The following is a 21,941-nucleotide window of genomic DNA, read 5'->3' as shown; positions in this document are numbered from 1 at the left end:
GAAGATATTTGTAGAGAAATATACGTAAGAAATTCGTGAGAAAAAAAATGAAGTTGCTATACATTTCAGTTTTGTTAAATTGATGGCATTACGTAAAGTACGTAGTAATTTGGATCGTTTTTTTGATAAAAGTCTGACAGACTTGATCCGTGGGATCCGGAACAATAAGGACAATGAGGTTAGTATTAGTTTTTGTTTATAGCAGTGATGACGGATAATTCATTTAAATGAAGGAGTAAAAACAAAGACTGGTGGAATTACAGTTCCATCTTCTGTTATTCTATGTAACTGTATCATGCGTTTAGGCCCGATACATCGCAGCATGTATTCATGAAATCAAGATGGAACTTCGACAGGATTCTGTTTTTATCAAAGCAAATGCGATCGAAAAACTTGCTTATGTATGTACTTAACACATATCAACAATCTATATTTTGAATTTAATAGAGTGGAAAGGAATCCACAGAAGGAGAAAATTCAGAATATGAAAATGAAATAATTTGGTGTTCCAAAAATATATCATTATTGAGTTATAAACTGTCAGGATATTAACATGATGAACTATTGAATAAATCGCATGAAGATTATTCAAGCAAACCTCCGATGATAATGATAAGTCATTATTTATTTACAGTTCATGGGTGGATAGTCAGATGTTGTTTGATTATTCGTTAAGATAATAACGGTGGTAATAAGATGATAACAAGCAGTTATCCGTAATAAAATGATAATATTTACTTGTTACTCTTAGCACGAGTATTTTGTTATTCATCATGCATAATACAGTTTCAATTGCGAGTTACTGAACACAATAAGAGATAAGAGGTTTCAGTTGCAAATGATGGGATATGACATATCATGGGCATCATTCAATATTATTGAAGTGATGGCATCAACGAAATTTACTGAGAAGCGTATCGGGTATTTTTTCATATATTTTAAATATTTTAAATATTTTAAAAATATTTTAAAAATTTGACCAAAAAAGCGGAGGGAAGTCTAAAACGAAATGGCCGGATGATTTCTTAATAATTTCTGTGATAAGTAAAAGTATTTCAATATGCTATGGTACAGACAAATGCAAACAGAATCTTACTTGGACTTCTGACATTTATTGTAGTGATATTTTTGGGAACTTAGAGCTTGTTTTGTTTTTGTTAGACTGTTTTCTTACCTAACTTGGTACAAAAGTATAACTGCAATTCATCGACTTTGCCCCATTTGGTTTCAACCTCTTCCGTAAGTTCTTTGCACTCGTTATACATCAATCAGTTAATGTTTAAATTTTCTTTCTTTTTTTAGTTATATGGCAGCATCACAGTGTTTCCACGATGGTACCGATGTTTTAATGTTGACTACCAATTTAATACGAAAAGATTTACACAGTTCTATAATGTACGAGACGGGTATAGCACTGGGAGCATTTTCATGTTTTGTTACGCCTGATTTGGCGCGAGATCTTACTAGCGATGTTGTGAATCTTGTGTGTTAATATTTTCAATAGTTAGGAATCATTTCTGAGAGAATTGTCCGTTTTAATTTTATGAAATATGACAAGCTTTTATGTATTTTAAAGATTTTTTTCTTGCTTTTTTTGAAGCAATGTGATTTCCTAGTATTAGGAAGTTGGGACTGGGACCGGGTCATCATGGTAATACAGGGCGAAGTTTATAAACTAATGTTTTATTTCAGCTCTCTTCTAGTCGACCATATGTGCGCAAAAGATGTGTATTGCTATTGTACAAAATTTTTCTTAAATATCCAGATTCTCTAAGGCCTACTTTTCCACGGCTGAAGGAAAAGCTGGAGGACCCGGATCCAGGTATTACAGTCAATTTTCTCTTTTGAATGCAGCCTTACAATACTATGAATTAAAGTCGGTGATTGAATTCCTTAATCTTTTCAGGTGTACAAAGTGCTGCAGTGAATGTTATTTGTGAGTTGGCACGAAAAAATCCTAAAAATTATCTAACTTTGGCACCAGTGTTCTTCAAGTTAATGACAACATCATCGAATAACTGGATGTTGATTAAAATTATCAAACTAGTAAGTTAATATTACATAGTGATATTGATCTATTGTGTTTGCTTTTTAATAACAGCTTGATAAACTATGAATCAATTTGGCTGTTCTAAAACATTAATTTTTCCTTTGCTTTTTTTCCCAAAACGATAATAAATTTCTCATTAGAGGAAGAATTTTCATGAGTAATAGTTACTTTTTGTAGTTTGGTGCACTGGTACCACTGGAGCCTCGTCTTGGCAAAAAATTGCTGGAGCCGCTGACGAATTTAATCAATAGGTTGGTGTTAAAGGTGTAAACCTTTTCGATACGCTTGCTAATAAACTGCTGCTTTATGCTTACTCATTACTAGTCTTATGAAAATTTATCACTCTAAAATTAATTTTTCAGCACATCAGCGATGTCACTACTATATGAATGCATCAACACAGTTATTGCGGGTGCGCTTTTTTAATATTTTAGAATATAAATTCCGAATAGTATTTTCTTAAATGACTTAGTATGCTAGTACATACAGAATGCTAATACTTGTTGAGGATACTTCATAACCTTATGTTTTGACTAACGTACTAAAACTCAATTTTCAGTCTCCAAGTTGACGTCATGTTTTTATTTGATCCAAGTACTAGTAATCCCTTGAAGTTTTAAATTCACTTGAGTTTATATTCATTAATAAACAGATGCGATTGTGTTTCAGTACTGATAAGTATATCGTCTGGTGTACCCGGTGATCATACTGCCAGCATACAGGTACGCGATTTGGAAATTTGTATTGGACGATTAACAATGAAATGTGCTTGCGTATCTTAAGTCTTTAACTGCGTCCATTTGCAGTTTATATGAAAATTATACTTGAATGTAACAAGTGGGAGTATTTCATGAAATCCATATCAATTCATATACAGGAAAGAAAGATTAAAGCTTTTTTAATGGACACTCTCATGATTATTGTTTTTTGGTATTCTTATGTTTTACAGCTTTGTGTGCAGAAATTGGGTGTATTAATTGAAGATTCTGACCAAAACTTAAAATATCTTGGTTTGCTTGCAATGGGAAAGATTTTGCAAACACATCCTAAAGCAGTGCAGGCCCATAAAGATATTGTGTTGCGGTGTTTGGATGACAGAGATGAAAGTATTCGTCTAAGGTTTCCGCTTTATTTTTTTTTTTCTATCAAATTTATGCATAATTCGAACATAGCAGAGAATTTTTATGAATTATAATGCGCTTTGAGTGTGCTTCATTTTAACTTTAAATTTCCCGAAGCAGAAAGATAATATACTACAATATTATTTCATCATGAGACATTTTCGCTGGTTTAAAGAAGTCGCCTTTAAGAGCATTAGATCTTCTCTATGGAATGGTATCCAAACGAAATATCATGGAAATTGTGCGAAAACTAATGGATCATGTTGATGCAGCAGAAGGATCGTATTATCGTGATGAGCTGCTCTCAAGAATTATTGCAATATGTTCATACAATAATTATCAATATATTACAAATTTTGAGTGGTAATGGTTTTCATTTATTTTTATTCCAAACATTTTAGGGAATTCTGATACCAAACGGTGAAAAGTTTTCATAGTTTCTGCTATTACTGCAGAAATAATGACTTTCGGTTGTTAGACAGCATAAGATTTTTCTTTTTTAACCTTATAATCTGGGTTATAATTTATGTTGTAAATTTTTGCAGGTATATATCAGTACTGGTAGAATTAACGAAAGTGGAAGGTACAAGGCATGGTACAATGATTGCTGAGCAGGTGTTTATTTGATCATCTATTCATGATCGAATTTTTTTTTCAAAATGTTGATTTTATCAAGTCCAAAAAAAAAAAAAAAAAACTTGACCGATGATGATGAATTTGCACAGTTCTGCAAATTATGCTGAAGACTGATGATCGATACTGAGGTCACTGACACTGTTTTAGGCGATTTTTTCTTTTAATAAGTTGATATTTACTCTTTCCATTATATCATTTATTTTGGGGTAGTAATTGAACAAAATATCTAACATCCAAATAGAATAAAATGTTGCGGGGTCTTCTATAAAATTTATTTTTATCAAAAGTTTTTTTGTCTGAGAATTGCAGATGCTTGATGTATCAGTACGCGTTCAATCGATAAGACATTTCTCGGTGTCTCAGATGGCTTTGCTTGTTGAAAATGCTCATCTCCTGCTTGCCGGCAGTGCACAGCATCGTAGCAATATGTGTGAAGTGCTACTGGCTGCAGCATGGATTTGTGGTGAATATTGCCAGTAAGTTTAATGAAATTATGGAAAATTTTGTTGGTGAAAACAAAAAAAGACAAGTAGAATGAACTTATTGTTACCACTGCTAATCCTTAACCTCCTACAGCTTATATAACTATAGAAATAGCAGTCAGTGCTATCAAAAGCACAAACTTTCCTACTTTGCAAAAAATCATTAAATTAATTGAAACCTTGCTACTTTAAGGCATCTTTGCAACGTTCAAGGTGTATTAGAAGCTATGCTCAAGGCCAAATTACCAATAATGCCAGGACATATACTTAGCGTTTACATGCAGAATATTGCCAAACTTTACGCGGTATTGCTTGTAAGAGCTGAAGCAGAGAATGATTGGGATGGAATTGATAGTCTGGACAATTTGCTGTTATCTAAATTGCCTGAATTTGTATTAGCTGATCATCTCGAGGCACAAGAACGAGTAAGTTTGCGAGATTTCTTCACAGCATTCCTTGTTCGAAAACGTGTTATCAGTCAAAATTAAGTACGAAGAATAATCTTTTTGGTTTTGAAGAATTACTTTGTTGGTATAGAAATAATCCTTTGTTTTTTTTCCGTACACCTTCTGATCTGATGAAGTGAGAAGTTCCTTTCCAAAATTACCTCACAAGTAAATCTGTGACTAATTATGCTTTTAAGTTTACAGGCTTGCACATTCTTAGCTATTTTGAAGATAATAGAACGTTTCCATTCTAATAATGAGAAAGTTGGTGAAGAATTCGCAAAGCTTTTTGAAGGGGAGTTAAATCCAGTTGCTGCGAAAGCACAAAAAAAAGTTCCGATTCCTGAAGGGTTTGTTTTAGACTTTTTTGACTTAAAAATTACTGATTGTTAAGGAATTCAAACTTTTTGGAGAATTGCGCTAAATAGCAGAATCGCACTGTCATCATTGCAGGCTAGATCTTGATGCTTGGATTTATGAACCGGATTTGGAAGACGATACTAGCGAGCCTGAAAATGAAAATGCTTCTAGAAAAACTGCAGTGCGTCCAGAGTTTGTTGTTTTTGGTGGTCCACCCAGATATAGTAGCGATGACGATCGTGATTATGGGGAAAATTTATCGAAAACGAAAGGAAGCAAGGATGAACTTAGTGAAGAGGAACTACAAAAAGTATATTCATTTTTAAGAAAAAAAATTCTTTAAGGGATACAGCCAGTATAGCTATTATATAAATATCTTAATAAAGCAATTGAAATTAAAAATTTTCTTGATGATTGTACAGGAGTTTGGATATTAATAATTATTTTTAGTTACCAATTTTGATTAATCTTTGCTGTAGTGTATGAAAATTTTGAAGTCATGACCGTCATTTCAAAAAAAAAAAAAAGGAAAAAATGACATACATTCTAAATTAATCAGCATATGTGGTGCATCTAAGTTGCTACATGAAATAAATCAAAGGTTGTAATTGATCTAGGTTTATAAACAATAATCTTTGGATTTTTTTTTTTTAATCGAGTGTTTAGTTTATTACGACTTGTGACTTTTTTACGCAAGAAGATTTTAAAACTAACTATTAGCATAACTGTATAATTGATTCATTTTTAGCGCTTGAAACAACGACAAGCTGAAATTGAGAATAACCCTTACTACATGAAAGGAGAAATTAAGAGTAGTGCTTCCAAACGATTAACACGAACTCCCCTCGGTGCAACAGAAAAGCTAAGATCGACTCCTGATCTGCAGAGTCCTTTAGAAATACCCGGTAAACTTTTATTCTAAATTTAATAAAAGAATTATGGAAGTAGTTTTCTTGAAATTGGCGAAATGCGTTTTTATTATAGGAGTGGTGGGACTCAACAAATATATGGAACAACAGCAGTCGACGCTGTCATGGAAAACTGCAAAGAAAGAAAAAAAGAAAGCTAAAGGAAGAAAAAATAAAGTTGGTAAAGAGATAAGTTCCAGTGACGATGATGATATACCAGTGATCCATCAGGTACGCTTCGTAGTTGTCGAAATATGTTACCTCCTGAATGATATACCTTTTGTAGTTTCAATACACATCAGCTTTGCTATATTTATACCAACTAATTTTCATGAAATTATTGAGGTATTTCAGAAGTTCATTTTATTGCTTTCGAAGTTTGCTTACATAACTTGTTCGTTATTGAGAAGCATGAAGCTGGATTTCATGGAAGTATTCGGAAATTTATGTACTACACTTAATTTTTTTAGGTTAATAGAGGCGAAGGTGAAATGCCTGAAAATGCTAAATCAACTGATGAAGATGAAATTGCTGGAAATGAAGTTCGTCCTGTTTTTATATTTATAGCTTAATTTATTTCGGAAAACTTTTCGTTCATTTCATTCAAGAAGTAAACAATGTAGATTCAACAACATACACTTTGCAATAATTTATAAAAAAATATTCAGAATGAGATGGAAGAAATTTACAAAGCACTTGATGTTAACTTAGAAGAACCTTTGAAAGCAGATGAGCGAGTGGAAGTACCCCATGTGTATACGCAGTCGCGACCACGTGAATTAGATTTACTTGGATATTCGCGAACCAATGCTGCTGATTCCCTCCAGTCTTACAATGATGTGTCATCGTTGGAACGAGATGAAAAGAAGAAAAAGAAAGTAAGAAAGGCGGGGTGCAAAGTCCTTAGAGAAAAGTGAGTGAAAATATTTTATATTTCAGTAAAAAAAAAAATAGAAAAAAATCAGGTTAAAAAAGTGTTTAATAAATACATTAAATCACTTCAATTATCAATTTTCTCAGAAGGGAATCAAGAAGGAAGGAAATCAGTGGTTCAAGTGCTCACAAAACTGATACTGTTTGTGCTGAAAGATGGCTGGATAGTGTAGAAGTCAAAGAAACTACTGCGAAAGCTTTAAAAAAAACAAAAAATTCTGCAAAAGTGGGTTGTCTAATTAGTTAGTCATATATCTGAATTGACTGAAATAATTTTTGTGATATCCTTGCTATTAAAAACCATTTTGAAAGATATTAAATATTGGATGTTTATCTTTCTGGTAGTTTTTTTCTTTTTTTTTTATAAACCATAGTTTCTTTTTATATGAACAGCTTTATCAAATTTCAGAAAAATGATTCAAAAACTGGAAATGGTAGAAAAAAGAGAAGTGTTATCGAAGAACCAATTGATAAGGATGTGTATGAAGTAAGGTTTAAAAAGTCCAGCTAATGGTTATAATGGATTTCGTTTTTTAATGCCTTCTCTACTGTTCTCTATTTGGAAGAAGAAATGTCTATTGAAATGTGGAATGAATCTAGTGCCTCACACCTTATCGTTTTTATTGCTAAGCATGTCAAATTGAATAAATTTAGTTAGACAAACTAATATCATAAAATCCATTTCAGTTTGCTTTTCATACACAGATTTTGTCATTTTAATCTATGAAATCCGAATATGTAGTGATATTGAAGATAATAATAAATTTTCAGGCAGCTTCGGGTATTTGTACTCCAAGCAATCCAAATTTACATTTTGGTTCAAGTTCATCGAATGAAGCCCTAACACCGCACGAAGATTCTTCTTTATACCATGCGAAAGAAAAAGCAACAAAATTGCGATTGAGTTCTTATAAAGTACTGGGTGAAACAGAAGATTTAAAATTGGTTGGTATCTCAACTTAATAAGCAACGGAAATATAATGTTTAATCTATGGAAGCTTCCCTCATAACAAACGTTTGTGTAGACTTTATCCGGCAGGAAGTTGTAACATCACTAGAAAATCATCCAACCCTCTTTAGTGCTCTAAACTTTTAGTAGTCCGAGATTTAGACGTTTCGTCACGTATTTAAATTTCTGGTTATCGTCTTGCCGCATTAATAGAGCAGAGAGTCTCTGCAGTTTTTCAAAGATGTTTATCTCTTTTAGACTTACGAAACTCGAGTATCAACTGATGATGCAAATCAGATTGCAATTGGAATCGTATTTTCAAACAAAGGATGCTGTACTTTGCGTAATTTAGAGATGAACGTCTTAGACACAATTAATACACGTTTATTACGTGAAGAGGGCAAGTCATCTCTGGTAATATTTCTTAATATATTATTTTAAATAAAATTGTGATTTTAGAAAATGTGAGGGCAGGGAAGGGAAAATATTTCTTCAATTACAGCATATTCTAGTTTAAGCAAGATTTGATAATATCCACATCAACATTTTGTTTTTCTTTCATAAAATTCAGTTGGAACATTTCAATGACCTTATTTATACCAGTAATTTGCCAACTTGAATATTTCATCTCCAAAGAATTTTTCATTGCAGACTAGTGAAAAACCTTGAGACATTTAAGTTAACTGAAACTTGAACTGAAAAAAAAAATGATTATTATCCATAAATATAATTTGTTTCAGGCTGCAATTCCACTGTCATTTCAGCTTCCTGCCGGAGTCTCCGCTGAACATGTTTTCAGATTCTCAGTGAAAGCAATCAACATGCCACAGAAGTTGAGAGGCAATTTGACATTCTTTGCAGAAGTGAGCTATATAATTAAACTGTAAACTTTCTGTGGTGCAACTACATCAGTTTTTTTTTTTTTTTTTTTGAGCAAAATGCAAGTTGTATGCATAATTCGTTGGACATAATTTGTTAAATAATTTTGTTAACTAATTAATCACTTTGCTTTTAGCGTAGAAGCGAAACTATCCAAGACAAACTAGATTTCCATATTTTGATGCCAGTGATTTCTTTCCTTGTGCCTGCTACCATTACAAGGTATTTTTCAAACCGAATCAGAAGTGGCGAAGAATGAATTGTGTGGCACTCACGTGTTTATTTTTATAGTTGTTGGATTAGGAATGATTCAGAAGTTTCACATTTCTTCATTGTGCTGTCCGATTTTTTATCATTTTTTTTTTTTATTATTGAACTGTCAATTTTATAAGCCGAAAAAAATTGTGTCGCCTCGAGTTCATCCATCATACAAAAGTAATTCTCGTACCTAGTTTTCAGCGAATCGTATGACATATTATTAAATTCGAGTGATATGGGCTATAAATCATCTGCGCAATTAATTACCAGTCTTCCATGGAACACAGTCTTAAAGAAGATCTGCTTTTTCGCTCATTTTAACGGTAATTTTTGCTTCATACAAATAAATTGTTGCTTTCTGTACTCCGTATGCTCACATTTGCTACTATGCTTTATTTTTGTCTCTTCAGATTAATCTATTATTCAAAACTAATTCTTACAAGTGATGTGACTATTTGCGAAAATGTACATCCATGAGCATTTCACATAAGGTTTAGGATATATTTATGAAATTACTATTTTTAAAAGAAAAATTATTAGATCCGTTAGCTGAGTGTTAGTGGATTTAAAAAAGCGCAACATGTATGATTTTTGGGTAAGAAATATGTTAGAGAATATAATTGAAGTATAATAGAAATATTTTCTACTATGAATTTTGAGAAACACCTAGCTCACCCGGTTTTTCATCCCCATCTTTATGTCTGAAGTTTATTAGCTTGATTTTTTCTGTTAAATTAAATTTATTGACATATTTTTTTTTAGTAGTGAAGCAGAATAATACAGGAGCGGCTCTCTATGCTCATACTATAAAAGCTGAATCAGTTTGTATTTTGATCAAACAACAGGTCGCTTCATTTCTTATTGATAGAGACTTTATTAATATTCATCCTTTCATGCAATTGAATTTTCATTTTTGAACAATATTTTATCTCATGAAATAAATACTCGGAATTAAAAGACAGCGTTTTGTATTAGGTTCACAAATTTAATTTGAAACTTTCACCGAACTATTTTAGAAAGCTTCGAACTTCTGTTTTATGCTTAGGGTATTTGTTTTTAAAAATTTAGATTCATTAAACCATTAATGATTTAGAACGTTGAATCTCTTATGTGATATTCAGAGAAATATTGAGGTAGAGAGATATGAAGATGATAAAAGCTGTTTTAAAAATTACTTTTTGTAAGTCATTTCGTAAGTTGTTCTTCAGGGTGATAAGATTCAAATCGATGGTCGCTCTGCTGATCAGCAGTTGATCTATGCAGTTGTCGATGAATTACGCGACATAGTTCATGAATGACAATAAATATTGTGTTTATCTGTTTTCTAACATTAGTAATTATATATTTTGTTAGTCAGTAATGTTTTAAGAAATAACTCACAAAGACGCTCCGCTAAAGAAAGAAACTTTTCATTTCATTTCGTTGCGTTGTTTCCTTTTTTTAAATAAAGCAAGAAAACAAAACAAAAAGTGTCAAATATTTTATTCTTCAATCTTCACTCAATAACTATAGTTAGGCTTAAAAACACTGATAGAAAATTACAGCATCATTAATCAATCCTACTGGTTGCTCTATTTCTACATTTTCTTCTCGTTTTATGCTCTGCTGGAATTATATTTTAAGTTTGAGGCCGAACAGCTTGTAGTCTTTCTGTTTTTCTAAAAGGATGTTTGAGGCTTCATTTTCCTTGAACAAAAATCACGTGAAAATTTTCAGCTGCTCTTTCACTGATATTGGTAGTGATAATGATATTTTTAAAACACTGGCGAATTTCTTTTTATTAGCAGTTTACCGAAGTAACCCAGCGAAAAAGACAAAATTATAGAAGAATTTAAATAATCTTATTCAAATGTATAATTGTCTTAAGGTACATTGCCATAACTAAGAGTTTTTTTTTTCTTTCTTTTAACTTCGTGCAATCTCATTTTGTTTTCTTTCATTCTGCTAAGCTGTTTGATTTGCATTATTTCGACAGTTTATATAATTTTTTCTACTTTAATGATTTGTTTTTTTTTTTTCTTTGATCAGTGTATTCATCCCTCACTTTTCATCTCTTCGCATTTGTTCCTATTTGGTTATGATTACTCATCCTTTAGGACTTGTAATCAATTATTATTATTCTTTCGCTGTTTACTGTACTTGATTTTTATTCACGAGCCATATTCAGACTAATAGCTCTATATAACTTCCTTAAAATTAATGAAATTTGGAGGTTTCGGGATAATTCTTTGTTTCAACACTTTGAGATTTGCATTGGCTCAGTTGAAGTTTTCCCCTTAATATTCCTCTCGGATTTCATCTGGTTCTTTCTTCCGTATCTTCGGTAGCCGATGGGATCGGAAATTTAAAGCATTCAGGTAAACTCTTAGTAAGGTATCGGCATGCATTTTAATACTCCAGAATCAGTAATTATATGTCTTTCGTTTATTTCGATTTGAAATAACTCATTTAAATTTCCAATAGTTTTTAATATCGAACTATTTCTCTCTAGAAGAAATATTAGTTGTATGGAATGCGGTGATTTATGCTAATTAAGTGCGGCAATTAATGCCCATTCGACATTTTTTTTTGTCCAGTGAATTTATGATATCATTTTTGGTTGTTTGGTACAGAGAAATTATAGGTATTATTATTTATAATATTTATTAGCTGATTCAAGAAGTTAGCTTTTTTCGATCCATTTCCGTTTTATGTTTGTCGATTCTTTTGATTTTTTCAGGAATTGATCGAACTTTAGCTAGAAATGATTTTACATCCCTAAATTATTCCTGTTTTCCGCTACTTGCTCGACTTTTTTGATGTATTATATTTTAATCTGAAAAATTTATCGATGTTGTTATAGTACTAATAAATATGCCATTATAAAATAATGTAAAGTTTCACGCATGGTAGTAACGTATTTGTATGCGACATGTCACGATGTGTTTTGAAATGGATTTGAAACTGAAATAATCTAACAATCAGTCGAAGATTGAAAGTTTATCCCTGATTCTTCATGCTTTTCCTACAAGTAATGTGGCGTTTTTGCTATTGATGGAATGAATGATATGATATCTGAAACAACTTGAATGTACAGCACTGTCGCACATTGCAAAAAGGATATTGCTTCCAGCTGTAAGTTAACTTGATTTATTTAAGCTAGATATTTTGTTCCTGTTAGCATGATAGGCTTGCCATCATAAATCACTTTTGATATTGGAATACTAGTCAACGTTTGAATTATAGTTAATAAAATGGACAAGATGCAGCAGAATTAAGTTGAATCAGTTAATATATCTGATGTTTATTCTTAATTCCAAAAGGCGAAATCGAAATTTATAAATCTTTTTCATTTCTCTAATTCAATTTGAAAGTAACTATGTTTCATTTGATATCACAATATCTAAATAACATTTACAACAATTACCATTATAGTAAGCAATAAAAAATGAAATATTCAAATCGTATAATTTCCTCACTTTTTCCTTTCTTTCTGAGAATTTATTGATCTCATCATCAGACATATTTTGGTGAGAAGGATAAATAGTATGGAAAATTATCCACTTATCGATATTGGGGATGTTGCTTGCTTCTTTGCTAGCTTTTTACTACTACCATTACTATTCAGAAATGAGGAGTGAGGAGTTAAGAAAGAAGATTAAGGATTTTGGATTTTATATAAGATGGGCGATATTGTGTATTGAATCTTAGAAGCAATACTAGTAGTAAGAACATGAGAAGTAGTATGGAAATGATTATGTTTTATTTGCATGAAGAAAGAAAAGTGAAAAAAAGAAACTAAAAGTAGTTTGAAAAGAGTAGAGATTCAGAAATGTAAAGAATATTATTTGGTAATCTGCAATTTTTTGGCCCATTTCAAAAATATTCCATTTTACTAATGCTACTTACTTTTTCTTTATTATTATAGTTATTTTTTATCATCATAATAGTACCACCATACTATTATTATCGCATCAATACTGTTATTATCACTATCATAATTGATACTTTTCTGTTTTCTACTTTACCTGTCGAACAGTATTCAACCTTTTTTCTTGAAAAAAAAAAAAACGCTAATGTTTTAATGGTATAACAACAAATGAATAATTTGATTACAGTACGTCATATTTTGATATTAAAATCTCCAAACTAGCAAAAATTCGAAGAAATATTGATGTAATATTCTGTTTCTGTTTGGTACGAATAGTTATCAGATTTTTAAAATATTTGAATGATAAAAGGAGGAAAAAGCTTGCTCATCTTCTGTCTGAATAAAAATCTTTTACCTAAAAAATATTTGTGATATGCAAGCTGTTTGTAAAATGTTTGAATTATTAATCACTTCTGAAGAAACAGACAAAAAATTGACATAACTAAGTGATTAAAAGATCAAACTTGCTTAGTTCATTTCTAAGTAAATTGCATTAAAAAACGTTAAAAGAGAAAAATGTCTACCAATTTCATTATTTTTTTTCCAATTCCTTTTTTTGGTTGAAAGCTGAACATTTCTAAATAAGTTAACATAGCCTAAAATCTTTGCAATATGGTATAGAAGCACTTGAGTTCTAAATTTTGACTGTCAGCAAAGCGAGGCAGAGGGAGAGAGAAAGAAGAAGGGAAAGTGATTCGAGTTTTTGAAATTCTATTAAATTCTCAATTTTCTATCAAAGGAAAGAAAGAAGATAACAAAAGATATTTCGTGATCGAAAAATTGGTATATATCTAAGGTTGTTTTATTTCCTTTTCATGCAAATTATTTGAGATAAACTTGCAATAACCCAAAGTTTTGAGTATTATTTACTCATTCTTTCTAAAAACAATATAGCATAACCTTTTCGCATTATGAATTCTCGATCTCTCCAGTCTCAAAATCCTTCCGCATTATGAATTCTCGATCTCTCCAATCTCAAAATCCTTCCGCATTATGAATTCTCGATCTCTCCAATCTCAAAATCCTTCCGCATTATGAATTCTCGATCTCTCCAGTCTCAAAATCCTTCCGCATTATGAATTCTCGATCTCTCCAATCTCAAAATCCTTCCGCATTATGAATTCTCGACCTCTCAAATCTCAAAATCCTTCCGCATTATGAATTCTCGATCTCTCCATCTCAAAATCCTTCCGCATTATGAATTCTCGATCTCTCCAGTCTCAAAATCCTTCCGCATTATGAATTCTCGATCTCTCCAGTCTCAAAATCCTTCCGCATTATGAATTCTCGATCTCTCCAGTCTCAAAATCCTTCCGCATTATGAATTCTCGATCTCTCCAATCTCAAAATCCTTCCGCATTATGAATTCTCGATCTCTCAAATCTCAAAATCCTTCCGCATTATGAATTTTTCATTTTTAACCAAAAATATTAATTATGAAAGAATTTCTAATCTTTTCCTTTGCTAATTTTTATTAGCCAATTGCACTTACACATAAAGGAAAAAATGCAAGCAATAAACTTGGATGCCTTCAAGGAAAAACGTTTTATTACTTACTTCAGAAGGGATGTAAATACACGTGTATGTATGCATGTATGTGTATGTGTATGTATGTGTATGCATATACATGCAAGTATCTCAATGGTAGTCTAAAATTTCCATCTTTCATCGTTTTTTGCTCCTTTTTTTCCCGGATGTCCATATATTGGCATGTTAATCGATCTTGACGATGCCATTTGCACACTTAGTCTACTTTGTTATCAAACGTTCTGTCTAATTAACTCCAGAAAGTTTCTGTTTTTATTTTTCAAATATCATAGTGTCACATTTTATCATTTCAACTTCTCAAATAAATGTGTCATCTTTTCTTCCTACATTAAGCTAACGATATTGTCATTTATTTATAAACTTTGTAACAAATTTCGATTCTTTCTCATTTGATCTTTAAAGCAACATAGAAAATTCCTTGTTTAATCACTGAATTCGTTTTCCTTACTTATTCTTTCCATCTTCTTTTATTGGAAATTAAAACATTCAAAAATATTTTGCTAATATTCGTTCATACGATACGAACTTAAATACTTTTTGAATTTATTGCAATGACTAAAGTGAAATCGAATTGAGCTTTTCTCTGATTTTGGTTTTTTTGAAAAAAAATTCAAATCGAATCTTAAAATGATTTTGACGAAGCTTTTTGCGCTATTCTAATTTATATTGTGTACAAAGCGATACTTTTTTAATTATTGGATTGCCTTTTTTTTCTAAGAAAATTGAATTTAGTATTCGCATATTTTGTCACCATGCTTGTCTGTGTCCTATATCACTAATATTTTTTGAATAAGAAATAGTGTAGTAGAAGTATCGAAATTTCAATAGGATAAGATGTGAGGATAATTTTATGGAGTATTAGAATAATTTGAAAAATTTTTAAATCAATTTTATGTATGCCAAGAGATAAAACGATTATTTACAAAAGCAACTTATGGTTTAATATATTTTTTCAATGCCTAGGTGCAACTGACAGTACGTAAATTTTCTTTCACAGAATTTCCTTCAGATCAAACTGTACATCGGCAGACAAACAGACAAATAAATGACGAACATTTATTTCTAGCGCTAATTATATCTGCAGTAATTATTTATGAACTGATATCTTCAATTGGTGACATTTATTTTCGCATTTCAAATAAACACAAATGTCGCATAAGCCAAAATTATGATCGATAACGACGACTGCGAATATTTCAATTCACAGCCGTCTTCATCCAGACTAGCCGTTGGTAATTATCCTTCATCATCACCCGATAAGGTATAATCGAAGCTTGCTGTCTTTTTTTTCTTTACAAATAAAATTAAAAGCTTTGCTTAGTTAAAAACTTGAAGATTTAAAAAGGCTAACTTTCTATTCTAATATCTTCGCAGTTTCCAATCAAAGGCTGATTTTCTAGTGTTCTTAGATACAAAATATACTTCTAGTTCATTGAATAATTATTTTCATCTGTATCAATTCAATAGTAAGATTTATTGATAGAAGTTTAGAGTATATCATCATTTTATAAAATACATTACTATCATTCAATGAATAATGTCATGAATATCGATCGCTACTTCTGCGATAGGTTGAATTTCAAGATGAGTTATTGGAAGAAAATAGTCAACAATGCATGAAATAGTATTTAATTATATCTATCGTTGAATAATCCGAATTATCATTGCTACAATTTAGACATACATTCGCCTTTAAGATCATAGATTAATGCACGAAAAACAAAGAAAGGAAGAAAAAAAATCCCGTAATTATTCGTTATTTCTAGGATTTCCTTTGGGATTTTAATATTTTGTTTACTCAATATCCCATCCACTTTCTTCTATTTCAACTACCGATCCATTGGACTGTGAAAATACTGGAGAAAAATGAAGAAGGATGAAGGATGATAAATAATGATGAATGAGATATAACAAAATATATTTTCAATTATTTCTTTTCCCTATTTACATGCTGTAAACCATTACTTATTACTTTATTTATTTCAATATCTTTCTTTCTCAAGAATTATTGATAGCTTTTTTAAAGAGTTTTTTTTTTTTCTCTATGAACACAAAATCATTAAATTATATATCGGATATAGATGTTTACATGAATTTAGTACCAGATCTGATAGACTTGCTAATTTAATGCTTGAATAAATTATTAAGCATTGAGGAAGGCTTATTGCCAAGTTTTCACCTCTTAGTTTATACTAAATTGATCTGAGTATGCTCTGTATGCACGATAATAAACACACTAATTTTATTGAATAATACTTCAGTGATTAGTTGCAAAAAAGCATTTGTCATTTCTTTTCATATCATTCAAATAATTCGTTGGTAGCTTCCAAAATTTATAATATTGCATTGAAAGTTTTTACTTTTCCTTTCTTCAAGTTTATATGCAAAGAGCAAAAAAGGAAATAATATGCTAAAGTAGAAATAATCAAATTTGTTAGATGGATATTGAAAGTTGTATATTTTTATTATTCTTAATTCAATTTCCTTTCCCCAATGTTACATTTCAGCAAATTGATCAATGCCTGTAACTTTTTTTTTAATTCCATTTGCGATATTTTGCATTTCTAAAAACATAAACCTAACAAATATAAGGGAATTATTCTTTCTTCTATTTTTACTATACTAAAATTACTCATTTAAAAAACATAGTTTTTTTATAGTTCATCATCCAATCAATAATGCTATACTTCAACATATTCTATCATTTTGCAATCATAAATTGTTGTATACTGAAATTTAACTCTAATCATAAACATTCTTCCCATTCGAAAAAAAAAAAAGAAAGAAAGAGGAAGGAATTTTATACATTCCTAATAATTAATGCTTAAATGGAAAAAGTAAATTATTCACTTAGTGAATTGTCAACGAAAAAGAGAAAGAATAGCAAAGAAGAATTTCATACTTTTATCTGTCATTTCATTAATATAATCAAAATAACTTCTTTCCCATATATTTTGCAACGATCTTTATGGTTCTCTTTTGCCAGGCCTATCTAATTTATTACTAACTCAAAATTGTCACATTATAGTCCCTTAATTTTCTGTTATCGAGAATAAAAAGATAAGGCATGAAGTATTAATATATAAATGTCAACAATAAGAAAAAAAGTAGTTTTTTTTTCTATTCCAATACTTATTATGTTTGATATGGTTTCTATTTAGGCTTCTTATCTTAAGTTGTATAATTTGAAAAAAACGTTGAGGACTATAGCGCCTTCCTTTAAAGCATATGATGGAATGAATTTGGTTTGTCTTGTAGAATGCAATGGAAAAGTGTGACAGAACCGCAGTAAGTTCTATTGAGGTGATAATTGATTTTACTCGACCGGATGGTCAACGTACTCGACCGCTTCTGGTGGATGGGAAACGTTTATATGTAGACGAGCATTACATCTCTGTATGGTCACCCGTTTTACGGTTCGTTTCTCAAAATGGCGCAAATAATACCAATAACATAAAATATTTTATTTGATATATTTTTTGAAAATTTAATATTATTAAGAATCGAAAAAATTGCTCAACTGAAAATTGCAAAAAAAAAAAAAAAAATGGAAATTATGATAAAATAGTAAAATAGGATGATGTGATGTATAATTAAATGAAATATGAAGAAGAAATATGTATATGTTTAATTCACTGTCAAGAGGCTTGACATTAAATTAAAGTTTTTTTTTTTTTTTTTTTTTTTTTTTTTAAATCAAATATTGCTTACTTTAAAATATCTTTTAAGCTATGTTCTAAATATATAATTAAACATTTAGGATATTAAGCTATCATGCAAATAAATTTCACAGAATAATTAAACAAATGCAAATACATTTCATTACTATTCAATTTTTCCTTTTATTTCTTCTTTTTCTTGCTAAAAATTATGGCAAAAAAATTTTTTTTCAAAATTCAAAATCATTATATATATATATATGGGTTATCATATTCGTTTAAAACAAAAATGAATCATTTGTACCAACAATTTTAGAAACTTTTTGTTTCAGTGCATGGTGTGTTGAATGTCCAGATCGTGAGCTGATCCTAGCTAATGTTCAGTACGATCACGTTCTCGAAATGCTTCATTGCATACATCCAACTTATAAGGAAGTAGACGATCAGTCTGTACATATTTTATTACCACTTGCTTTTGATTATCAGGTAATCATTTTATCTTCTAATGTTATAAGCTTTTTTTTTTTATATATATATAATATTATAAGCTTTTTTTTATAATTGTTTTTTTTCTTTACGTAAAATGCGTAAATAACACCATAATTTTTTGTATTTTAAGCTTAGAAGATCTTTGTATTTAAGCTTAGAAGAAGCTTAGAAGATGAAATTAAAAAAAAATTCTTTCTAAGATATTTTACCATATTAAATATGGAATTAGATAATAAGCATTTTTAATGTTATTTTAAATTACAATAAGAATACTAATTTAAATTTTGAAGTTACAAAAAAAAAAAAAATTTCAGATGGATGGTCTTTTGCATCGTTGTGAATGCTTCCTTGTGCAACATAAATTGCCTTTCTTGGAAAAAGTTTGGCTAGCTGATAGGTAAATAATTAGTTCTGATTGCTAAAATAAATTCAAATAAATGTATAAACTTTTTTGTTTCTTGGAAGTTTTCAATAATTGACCAATAGCCGGGAAATATTGCATTTATTCATTGCAATTTTTCCAAGCTATTTATTGCTTTTCGTATTAATTCTATTTGGTTTATAGTTTATCAATTTCAGATATAAATTAAATCGTTTATTGGTATTATGTTTACGAGAGATGAGGCCTAATTCAAAAATTGATCTCACGGGTAGCCGTTATTATGGTTTAAGTGATCGTGTCAAAGTATTATTGCTAGAAAGGTTACATGGATCTTCAGCACCTGAGGTTGTAGAAATTCTCGCAATCTGTAGAAAATTTTTCTAAATATGAACAAATTTTGATACATTTTTTTAATATTATTTTTGAACAAGTCCCGAAAATTTTATTAGTTAAAATATGCTCATATTTTCTGATAAAAATGATAAGACAATAATTTTTACAGGAAATGTTGGAACAACCCAGTGACCTGGAACAGTTCCATCGTCTTACAGAATTAAATTTTGCAATGATTCGTAGTAAAACAGGTCGCGGTTATTATGTCAATCCATATTACATTGCTGCATGGTCAAATGTTTTCCAAGTAAAATATTAGCATTATTTACTTAATTTTTCAGGAAATCTTTATTTTAAATATTGATTTAATTGGTTTGAATTTTAAGTTTTATTCAAATTATCTACTTCGGAAGTTTTTTCAAATTTTTGAAATATAAACAATACTAAAATGAAAATTAATAGGTTCAAACATTTTCTTCGAAATTTATTCAAAAATTTTAGAAATTTTTAGAAAAATATGGACGATTTTTTAAAAAGAATTTGTTTAGGAACGTATATCATCAATCAAAAATATGGATGAAATATTTTGTCCATGTACGCATGAAGAATTAAAAGCTTTTCTAATGGCTGTTTATCCACCACAGCTAAGGATAACAGGTTGGTATATCCATTCAGCGATAAGCATTCAAGTGAATTCGATATGAAATGTTTGGTTAAATTTAATGGTTTATTTCTTGAATTGCAGAAGCTAATATAGGACCAGTACTGATGGCAGCATGTAAGATGGAATCATCGGGTTTGCTAAGGAAGTGCGCAATGTTGCTTCTTGCGCCTCATACTCAAGTCAGCAAAATTAATTTTATTTTTTTTAAACTACTACAATGTATTTTTTAAGATACTTTCTCCTATTTTAAGTGTATTTTACGGAGGTATTTGAATTCGAATCATTTAATTAATTCGCAAATTGAAAAACAATCATTAATTACTAAAATGATCTATGCAATATGATGAAAATTACTTACAAATTACCATCCTTTCTATGTTACTAAATTGCATTTTCATTGTTGATATATTTTCAATTCCAAAAATATTCGTCCAATTCTAGCTATCAGTGTTTGTAAGATTATCGCTACTGGATCGGTGCTTCCTTCATCAATTGCTCGATCCTTGCCTTCAGATGCTTCATCGACCAGAGCATTTACTCGAAATGACTCAACAACAAACTTGTTGGCATTTTTAATCCCATCATTTCACTCACATATTTTCTTTTTGATTAAATTTAAAACTTTTGAGAAGCAGATTAAAATACATCTTTTTTTTTTTTTTTTCATGTAGATGAATGCTTATCAGTTCGGGCCCGTGCTGCAATGTTGGATCGTTTGACAATATTGCTAAAGAATCCAGGAATGAAATCACACACCTGTCAAAAGTATATTACGGCTATTTGATCTAAAATTTAAAACTTTTTTTATACAAATATTTTTTCCCCTTTTTTACATTAAAATCTGAGCTTATGAAATACAAGAAAGAGAATATTTATGTAGGAAATGGTTACATCCTTGTATCATCCATTCTTATCACCGTTGATATTATAATCACTACATTGAAATCTTACAATTACTTTTTTTTTTTTTTTTTTTTTTAAATATTTTCTCATATAGCAAATAACTAGCAAAAAAATTTTTTTTTGACTTTATTGATTAATTAAATATTAGATTGCGTGAATATTTTGAATACGTGAATTAATTACCTTAATAAGGTATTTATTCATCCAAAATAAGATACAATCTTTTGCTAACTCTTCACTAATTTATTGCTTAAAGCTTATTTTTTTCAATTTATTTTTTTAATGATTTTTTTTTTAACATTCGCCAAAGGTCATTTCATCTTATTAACTTTGCTGAGCCAATTTTATTAACTAAATGCAAATGTGTTTTTAAGGAATGAGAAAAAAAATGGAAATGATGAAGAAGAAAGAATAATTTTATTAGACATTTTTTCTATGTTTCCTTCATGAATAAAAAAAAGAATTTTTGAATTTATTCATTGTTCTTTAATTCAATTAGCAAATAAGCAAGCAGTGATTAAATCATCGCTACTCAACGAATGGATTGCACACGAATAATATCTTGAACTTTTCTCTCAAATTATCTGTTATTGTTTTTAGATTAAAGTGCTTAAATTTTAAATGATGAAAACATAGGTTTATTTTTTGTCTATGAAGAGAGAAATTACGATTTTTTTTCTCATTATATGAGTGATAATCAGATACTGATTTGGTCTTTGATATAATTATCTTTGCTTCTTATTCATTCTTTATCACTTATTAAGTTTTGAAATTTCAAAACAACTTCACAATTAGAAAAGAGAAATTTCAGATGTAGACAATTGAGCGGATGCGCACAAGTAACATGGATGTGTCCTCATTGCAATACATATTCCACTGATGCATCGTTGCCCAAGAAACCAACAGCAGGTGGAATTACAGGTGGTAACTCTAATATCAAAAGGTGACATCATGGTGACATTATAATCCGTCTTTCTTCCTTTGTTCCCAAATAACAGTCGTTTGAAATTCATTTCAAAATAAGAAAGGAA

At 30.0% G+C, this 21,941-nt stretch overlaps 2 protein-coding genes and 1 non-coding gene across 4 annotated transcripts; all 3 read left to right on the top strand.

Annotated features, from left to right (window-relative positions):
- Nucleotides 1-82: 82 nt before the first annotated feature.
- Nucleotides 83-10,320, top strand: Bma-apd-3 (Adaptin, putative; the record flags this gene model as incomplete). The annotated part of the gene is made up of 29 exons (XM_043079155.1): nucleotides 83-178; nucleotides 306-401; nucleotides 833-921; nucleotides 1,303-1,483; nucleotides 1,693-1,822; nucleotides 1,907-2,046; nucleotides 2,228-2,301; nucleotides 2,413-2,462; nucleotides 2,720-2,772; nucleotides 3,000-3,169; nucleotides 3,361-3,534; nucleotides 3,717-3,786; nucleotides 4,117-4,283; nucleotides 4,483-4,714; nucleotides 4,940-5,085; nucleotides 5,189-5,405; nucleotides 5,844-6,000; nucleotides 6,080-6,234; nucleotides 6,474-6,545; nucleotides 6,672-6,916; nucleotides 7,024-7,162; nucleotides 7,346-7,423; nucleotides 7,708-7,881; nucleotides 8,144-8,299; nucleotides 8,626-8,748; nucleotides 8,901-8,986; nucleotides 9,224-9,345; nucleotides 9,785-9,867; nucleotides 10,231-10,320. The coding sequence occupies 29 exons, from the start codon at nucleotides 83-85 to the stop codon at nucleotides 10,318-10,320; spliced, it is 3,765 nt and encodes a 1,254-aa protein (XP_042935089.1).
- Bm16731 lies at nucleotides 3,868-3,942 on the top strand. The gene has a single exon (XR_006228076.1). It is a non-coding gene; the product is annotated as a small nucleolar RNA Bm16731 (small nucleolar RNA).
- A 5,328-nt stretch (nucleotides 10,321-15,648) lies between the features above and the next one.
- On the top strand, nucleotides 15,649-21,857 carry Bm1940 (the record flags this gene model as incomplete). 2 transcript variants are annotated; one of them, XM_043079154.1, is made up of 11 exons in its annotated part: nucleotides 15,649-15,741; nucleotides 17,739-17,896; nucleotides 18,472-18,625; nucleotides 18,943-19,025; nucleotides 19,208-19,355; nucleotides 19,513-19,650; nucleotides 19,892-20,000; nucleotides 20,089-20,186; nucleotides 20,449-20,569; nucleotides 20,679-20,772; nucleotides 21,722-21,857. In XM_043079154.1, the coding sequence occupies 11 exons, from the start codon at nucleotides 15,649-15,651 to the stop codon at nucleotides 21,855-21,857; spliced, it is 1,332 nt and encodes a 443-aa protein (XP_042935088.1). The 2 variants fall into 2 exon arrangements, with proteins under 2 accessions (XP_042935088.1, XP_001896602.1); XM_001896567.1 differs by lacking the exon at nucleotides 15,649-15,741 and having other exon boundaries at nucleotides 17,745-17,896.
- Between the last annotated feature and the right edge of the window lie 84 nt (nucleotides 21,858-21,941).

This window comes from Brugia malayi (assembly GCF_000002995.4).
Source record: "Brugia malayi strain FR3 genome assembly, contig: Bm_v4_Chr2_contig_001, whole genome shotgun sequence".
Classification (NCBI taxonomy): Eukaryota; Metazoa; Nematoda; class Chromadorea; order Rhabditida; family Onchocercidae; genus Brugia; species Brugia malayi.
Note: the sequence above shows the minus strand (reverse complement) of the source record. Positions and strands in the feature narration are given on the sequence as shown.